The following is an 8098-nucleotide window of genomic DNA, read 5'->3' as shown; positions in this document are numbered from 1 at the left end:
TAATTGCGCTAAGTGAAGCACTTTGACGTTTTAACATTTATTATTTTGTCTTTCTGATGGAACTTACGGTGTACGTACCTTTCAGCTAGTTTAGGTGCTTTGGTTTGGAACCTGCTAGGCTGAAATAAAAATATTAATGCTAGCGGCAATGTTAATGATCCAGCAGCAGCGTTCTGTAACATTGTCAAGTTTTTAATGATTATTGGCGACGTGTCTTTTCTTGACGGTCGAAATCGGTGCACTCTGGTAATGAATGATTTCCTCGATCCATATAGGTGCCGTATACATTAAGCTCAATACTCATCATGCATCCCATACCAACTCATAGCGCGATAGTTTAAGTCCGGTTTAAAAGAATAGGAGGAGCCGTTGCAAAGGCAAATCCTCTAAACCATCATCATCATCATCATCATTAAAGCAAAAGCACGTGAATAAAGATGATAAAAATTGTCTAGGTGAGAGTATTGTTGCTAATGCGATAAATACCATTGTTGCTTTCACCTGCAATAGCCAGTAAAACTGACCACTTGAAACTTAACGCTATCAAAATCAGCAGTTTAAACACCATTGTCCTAAAAAGTATAATCAAATACCAGTCTTTAAGATTTACTTTGACAATCTAAACTTCTCTATATTAATATAATTTATTCTAATTTATTGAAACAAATTGATAGAAAATAAAAACAGCAGATATTAAATACCAGAAAAGGAAATATCTGCCATCAAGATAAGTGTTTTTTATAATAAGATAATAACAAGATAATCAACAATAATTGCCATCAACCTATCAATTATGCTTCTGCGAGTTGTACTGGCAGCTGCGCTCTGCGTGGTGCTCAGTTCGGGCGCCACTCATCATAACCCCTACTGCGAGCTGAGCGAAATGCACACCATGTGTCAGTACGAGGGCATCGGGCCGGCGTGCAAACGGGTTGAGGCACGTGAAGTCAGCCACGAAGACATCAACGTGATCGTGGACATGCACAACCAACTGCGGTCTAAGTTGGCAACCGGTTTTGAGCGCAGAGGACGATTTCCGCAAGCCATCAGGTTACAAAAACAGCTTCCGGCCGCCAACATGCTTCAGCTGGAATGGGATGATGAACTAGCGCGCGTGGCACAGAGACTGGCCGATCAGTGTGTCTACAGGCACGACTGCAAGGAGTGCCGAGCGCTCGACCGTTTCGACGTTGGCCAGAACCTGGCTGTGACGCACGGCGCCGACAAGGGAAAACAGCCCAACTGGAAGGCTACCATAGGACAATGGTTCGACGAGGTCCGGGCTTTCAACCACAGCAACATCAAACCATTCAAGTTTTCGCACGACTTTGGTCACTTCACCCAGATGGTGTGGGCCACCACCCAAATGATTGGCTGCGGCTACTCCATGTATTTTGCCGGCGGCCAGTGGAACAAGCTGTACGTCTGCAACTACGGCCCGATGGGTAACGTGCTTTTCGACGAGGTGTACGAGGCGGGCCCTTCGTGCAGCCGGTGTCCGGCCGGCACCCAGTGCTCGACTCACTACCCCGGACTCTGCGCTGGTGGTGCCAAATCGGGCCATCTCCAGGCCGGTACGAGCATCCAAGACCTACTAAATCAGCTGTCGGGAGGCAGTTCCGGGCAGCCTGCTCCGCAAGCCGGCGGACTAGGCGGTCAAAGCATCCAGGATATGATTAGCCAGCTTGGTGGCGGAGGAAATGGTGGCCAGCAGGGTGGCGGTCAAAGCATTCAGGACATGATTAACCAGCTTAGCGGCGGCGGCGGCTATGGTGGCCAGCAGGGTGGCGGTCAAAGCAATAGCATCCAGGACATGATTAACCAGCTTGGCGGCGGTGGTTATGGTGGCCAGCAGGGTGGCGGTCAAAGCATCCAGGACATGATTAACCAGCTTGGCGGCGGCGGTGGTTATGGTGGCCAGCAGGGTGGCGGTCAAAGCATCCAGGACATGATTAACCAGCTTGCAGGCGGTGGTTATGGTGGCCAGCAGGGTGGCGGTCAAAGCATCCAGGACATGATTAACCAGCTTGGCGGCGGCGGTGGTTATGGTGGCCAGCAGGGTGGCGGTCAAAGCATCCAGGACATGATTAACCAGCTTGGCGGCGGCGGCTATGGTGGCCAGCAGGGTGGCGGTCAAAGCATCCAGGACATGATTAACCAGCTTGGCGGCGGTGGTTATGATGTCCAGCAGGGTGGCGGTCAAAGCATCCAGGACATGATTAACCAGCTTGGCGGCGGTGGAAATGGCTATGTTGGCCAGCAGGGTGCTACGCAAGCTGACGGTTTGGGCGGCCAAAGCATACAAGACTTGCTGAACCAGCTGTACGGTAGCAGTGCTGCTGCCCCGCCTCAGGCACATGGATCGCAGCAACACCCAGCGCCGGGCGGTCATCGGGGCAGCAGCGGCAAGGAACTGTTGCACTGCGACTTTGATCAGGTTTCCTGTAAAATATCATTCAAAGGCGTACCGTGGAAGCCGCAGGCTACCAGCACCAGTCATGGCAACGCGCTGACCGCCACTGTGAAAGCTGGTGAGGGCACCGAAGTCCTCTTTGAACAAATCATACAAAACCCTCCAAGCCAAGAACTTTGTATCTACTTCTCTTACATGAAGTATGAGTCGCAGGGCAGGCAGCCTGTCCCTTTGCTAATGACAATAGAGGCGATGAAGAGCAATGTCGTCAACAAACCAAACGCGTTGCCACAGAACACCAAGGATATGCTGTCGTACGCTCTCCAACTGAAACAAGTGAATGCTCCGATGCGTCTGCACTTCTCGCTCAGCGTTCCCAAGACGGCGGCCGGCCAAGTGACTGTGGTAGCTGTGGACAATATTAAAGTGGTACCTGGTCAATGCTAAATGCACGTTACTGACCGGCTGTCAGTCGCGTGAACGTTCTGCACCCTACCTAGCATGGCAGTTTAGTACAACCTTTTGAGCGAAAATATATCAGCTATGCGTAATGCGTATGTTTCTAGATAAGTCTTCTATTTGACTCTCCTATCGAAGATGTCTAATGAAAGAATAACGCAACGGGCAGTACTTTTTTATTCCAACACATTTACATACTGTTCCTGAACTGGAACCTATGAAATGACACTCCGGCATAAAAAACTCGCCTTTTCTTTGGCGAGTTTTTTTTTTCTTCGCAAAATATTTACTTTTTTGCAAGTGGATATTATTCAAACTATTTCATTACCTGTCACGACCTAATGACCTGACGATCTAACAGGTGTTTTTATTTGCTTTAACCCGGCAAGCGGCGGGCCTCCCGGCCACCTTCCGCGCGGTGGGTGGGGGGTGGGGGGCATTCCCCCCGTATCTCCGAAACTACTGGACGGATCCGGAAAATTCAAACGGCGTTCGATAGCCCTATCAAATTTGTCCAGGAAAACCAAATTTCATTGACGTCGGGGCCACTGATGACGTCACAGGTCAGGTCAAAGATGAAATGTTTCACCGTTCACGGGTCTTCTAGGGAAAGCGCTATAACACACGAGTAAAACGCATTTTGTCGAAAATCAGCGATAGGGCGTCAGTTGTCTAGTACATAGGTATGTTGCTATTAGAGGTCACTGGTCATACCAGGTCAGGTCACGGGTCATGTCACCAAGGGTCACCACATGAACCCAACTTTACTAAGGTTGTGCAATGCATGTTTTATGGCCATTTTTTCATTTCCAACTCAATGGTGATGGTTATAAGACCATCAGGTACGGTTTAGGTCACTTTCGGGGCGTTCCACGACAAATCGACAAGTGCCCTGCACCCTCATATTTTATTTTTTGCTTAAAATTGGTCTAATGGGTTGTGATGGGCGGGGAAGCCAGCTGTTGCAAGGATTTTTTTTCTTCGAACAACGGTTTCCGAGATATAGCCTCGGGCAATTCCTGGATGTCGCGCTGCAGCCCCATGTTTGGCGGCCTATAACTCAGAAACTATTGGTTTTCTACGATAAAAACTTCATATGGTTCAACTCACAATCAACCAACAAACATTTTGGCTATCTCGGATTTTCAATTTTTGAAAATTTTGATCACGTGACCTTTTGACCTATTTTTCGAAGAGTGACCTTGATATTTTCCCCACTGAAAGTTGCAATTTTGTCTGATGACGATTAAAGCCTTATCAATTGTCATTCATATGCGAAAATAAAAAAAGTGGATATCGCCCTGCGTTGACCTCAGGTCAGGTCATTTTTATGACCTGTCCATTATTACGAGCGGGAGCGACAGCGAGATCTCGAGAATAAAGCAAGATAGCGACAAGCGGTAAACGGTGAAGGGTACAAATGGATAAGGTCTATAATTTTTACTGAGGTCATTTTCAGGTCAGGTCAAAGATGACGTCACAGGAACAAAAAGGAAGTCAAAATTGCGGCACTACATATATATATATATGAAGTTTTTCTCGAATAACTTTCAAGGTATCCCAGCTAGGAACAAACTAATATCACCATCGTGATCCTCTCGTCGATCCGCATCGAAACATATGTATGTTGACCTCGAAAGGTCGAAAGGTCAAAAGTTGACCTTAGGTCACGTGAGCTAAGGTCAACTTTTGACCTTTCGACCTTTCGAGGTCAACATACATATGTTTCGATGCGGATCGACGAGAGGATCACGATGGTGCTATTAGTTTGTTCCTAGCTGGGATACCTTGAAAGTTATTCGAGAAAAACTTCATATATGTAGTGCCGCAATTTTGACTTCCTTTTTGCTCCTGTGACGTCATCTTTGACCTGACCTGAAAATGATCTCAATAAGAATTATAGACCTTATCCGTGTGTACCCGGCACCGTTTACCGCTTGTCGCTATTTTGCTTTATTCTCGAGATCTTGCTGTCGCTCCCGCTCGTCACGTGACCTAGGGTCAACTTTTGACCTTTCGACCTTTCGAGGTCAACATACATATATTTCGATGCGGATCGACGAGAGGAACACGATGGTGCTATTAGTTTGTTCCTAGCTGGGATACCTTGAAGGTTATTCGAGAAAAACTTCATATATATGTAGTGCCGCAATTTTGACTTCCTTTTTGCTCCTGTGACGTCATCTTTGACCTGACCTGAAAATGACCTCAGTAAAAATTATAGACCTTATCCATTTGTACCCTGCGCCGTTTACCGCTTGTCGCTATCTTGCTTTATTCTCGAGATCTCGCTGTCGCTCCCGCTCGTAATAATGGACAGGTCATAAAAATGACCTGACCTGAGGTCAACGCAGGGCGATATCCACTTTTTTTATTTTCGCATATGAATGAAAATTGATAAGGCTTTAATCGTCATCAGACAAAATTGCAACTTTCAGTGGGGAAAATATCAAGGTCACTCTTCGAAAAATAGGTCAAAAGGTCACGTGATCAAAATTTTCAAAAATTGAAAATCCGAGATAGCCAAAATGTTTGTTGGCTGATTGTGAGTTGAACCATATAAAGTTTTTATCGTAGAAAACCAATAGTTTTTGAGTTATAGGCCGCCAAACATAGGGCTGCAGCGCGACATCCAGGAATTGCCCGAGGCTATATCTCGGAAACCGTTGTTCGAAGAAAAAAATCCTTGCCACAGCTGGCTTCCCCGCCCATCACAACCCCTTACACCAGTTTTCAACGAAAAATAAAATATGAGGGTGCAAATTTAATTTTGTATTTGTCGATTTGTCGTGGAACGCCCCTTTCTGCTTTAGGTCAGGTCAAGGTCAGGTCAAAAAACGTCAAATTTCAAAGTTGATAGTTTTGCACAAAATGGGTTTTGATTCAATGCAGCTCGTCACGGGGAGTCTAATAGTGGTCTTTGTTTTGCGCTACAAGGTCTAGAATGGGGTTGGGAACTCGATTTTTGAAGAATGCATGAAAATGATCAAACTATTTTCACAGAATTTATGGTGCATACCATTGCCTCATAAAATCAATAAGCTGAGAGAAATGGGGGAAGAAAGATAGGAAACTTGTTTTGAAAAGTTCTTGAAAAAAGATGCTCTTGATGCTGTTACGTCACATGTCACCTTCTGCGGTTGACAAATAATGGCGCATCTGGCGCACCACAGATTACATGTTATATCAATGGGTGAAAGATGTTGTTTGCTTCACTCTGCCATTCGCGCTGTTTTTAACTTTAAATTATGCTAAAACATTTACGGATGAAATGTTCAGTGTCAAAAATTGATGTGTCTGCCGTGTACTATATTCCCACTTAACATGAGCGCGTGATAAACATTTTATGTACCTCGAATTTTCGAATGATAAAGATGATGAATCGGAGGATGCTGAAAAGCAAAAGCTCATTCCAATATTTGGACTACTTTACGATTAAAATGTTTACATTCCTGTCATCTTATTGATCATTTATTTGTTCTTTTTTATGAAAATAACTTAAGGCGTTGAGAACCGAGGTAATTTCTATCTACCGTGCCTTAACTTACCAGCAACAGCAATCTATCTACGGCCTACGCCCTACGGTGGCAAGGGAGACTGTGAAAGAAGCGTAAGATGGATTCTAAACAATTCTTTTGTGATATACTGAAGGGCAAAGTGCAGAGAAGAGCGTACAAGTCCTGTTTTGTGCCAGGCTGTTGCAGTAGCACTTATGAAACTCCGAAAACGATCTTCGTTCATGTCCCGAACAACATTACCCTGAGGAGATGATCGTCTGCAATAGCAGGAAGAGCTGATGCAAGTACTTTGAAATCCACTATCAAGTCGGTGCTATTGTTGTAATGATCACTGTGAGGTGAGATATTTTGTGCAAGGGCTGAGTGTAATGCCCAGGAAATGACCTCCATTCGCCCGCTGACCGGTCAGGGTTATAAAATTTGAGTGGATGGCGGTCCGTTTGGGGTTCAGATGTCAATTGTATTTTGTTACTGTCAAACAATACATGTTATGCTGGCAGCGAATGTGTGTAACGTCGTTTTTCGAAACAGAAGTTAGAACTGTAACGGCAGAGTGCTTGCTGGTCTCATCGTAAGTATTGTAAGTGTTGTAAGCAAAAGCATTGTCAATATTGTAAGTATTGTGAGCATTGATGTATGGTAGATATCACCTCACATGATCTCGGCTCAGATAACCCTCTCCGGTGTCCCTGTCAGTAAATGGCACCTGGATCATTACAGATACGATAATTTGTCATAATTCTTAAAGAATTGGTTGGTTTTGACTCGTTTACTCGAGGTGCAGGTCGCATTTCAATACTTTTCCATAGGCTTGCAATGTAAAGGTCACGACTCTGACCTAACCTCAGGTCACAGATCAAAAATTCTGAGATATACAAACGACACATACTGCAGGTCTGTTTTGAAGACTTGATGAGAGGAAATAACTTCGTGAAAAACTCAAGCTCTGACGTGTTTGCAAACTTTTCTGAGGTGGGGTCAACAAACCCGTTCTGGTTACCTGACCTGACCTGACCCGGCATTTTTTTTTTTTTTTTTTGCTGAGATGTGCGCAATGAGCAGTTAGGAAAAGTCACCAAATATGAGCTGAATTTCTCGCGGCGTTTGGCAATTGTACAAGAAAATCCTGAAAGGTCTCCCCGTCCGAAATAGGGTTAATGTGTATTTGAAGAGTTGCAGATGCCAAACATACCCAGATCTAAGACTGCAGTTCCCAGCGCCGCTGCAACGTTTTTAAAACAAACATACATAGGACATACAAACATGTTTATTTGCATCTGTTTTGGATAATAGCAACTCATGGCGCCATCACCCGCGATAACTGTTAGGATTTGAGATATATTTTTATTCAGGCCATTAGTTTGGCTGTAATGTTTATTAATATTAGTTGGGCGGAGTTTGGTAGTTTTTTATTTAACTTGTGGTATGTTGTGCTGATTGCGGGTTGTTCAAACCTTTCAAATGTAAGGACCTTATTGAACTCAACCCTACCCCTACACTACCCTACATACGACTGGACGCTTTCCAAGCCCACAAGCATCACGACGCCGAGATGGAATGTAGCCGAGAAATCACCCTCGCCATCTGCTCTAGAGCTAATCGTGTGGGGCGGCGTGTGGGGCGCCGCTTAGCCTATGGGGGTGCACTTCTAGAGGATGGGGGACGGGGGTGCACCTGCACCCCTTTCATATGGAAAGTTACTTCCCTG

General features: G+C 45.2%; 1 protein-coding gene across 1 annotated transcript; it reads left to right on the top strand.

Moving 5' to 3' along the window:
• The first annotated feature begins 463 nt into the window (after window positions 1–463).
• LOC122379833 lies at window positions 464–2964 on the top strand. The gene has a single exon (XM_043362365.1). It carries the CDS (start codon window positions 794–796, stop codon window positions 2858–2860), a length of 2067 nt encoding a protein of 688 aa, XP_043218300.1. The 5' UTR covers window positions 464–793; the 3' UTR covers window positions 2861–2964.
• Window positions 2965–8098: the final 5134 nt, after the last annotated feature.

The sequence above is a fragment of the Amphibalanus amphitrite genome, unplaced genomic scaffold (assembly GCF_019059575.1).
Source record: "Amphibalanus amphitrite isolate SeventyFive unplaced genomic scaffold, NRLGWU_Aamphi_draft 000085F_arrow, whole genome shotgun sequence".
Lineage (NCBI taxonomy): Eukaryota > Metazoa > Arthropoda > Thecostraca > Balanomorpha > Balanidae > Amphibalanus > Amphibalanus amphitrite.
This window is presented reverse-complemented; position numbering and strand designations above follow the sequence as displayed.

Coding starts and splice junctions, on each gene's coding strand:
- LOC122379833 (XM_043362365.1), top strand. CDS start 794: ATGCTTCTGCGAGTTGTACTGGCAGCTGCGCTCTGCGTGGTGCTCAGT.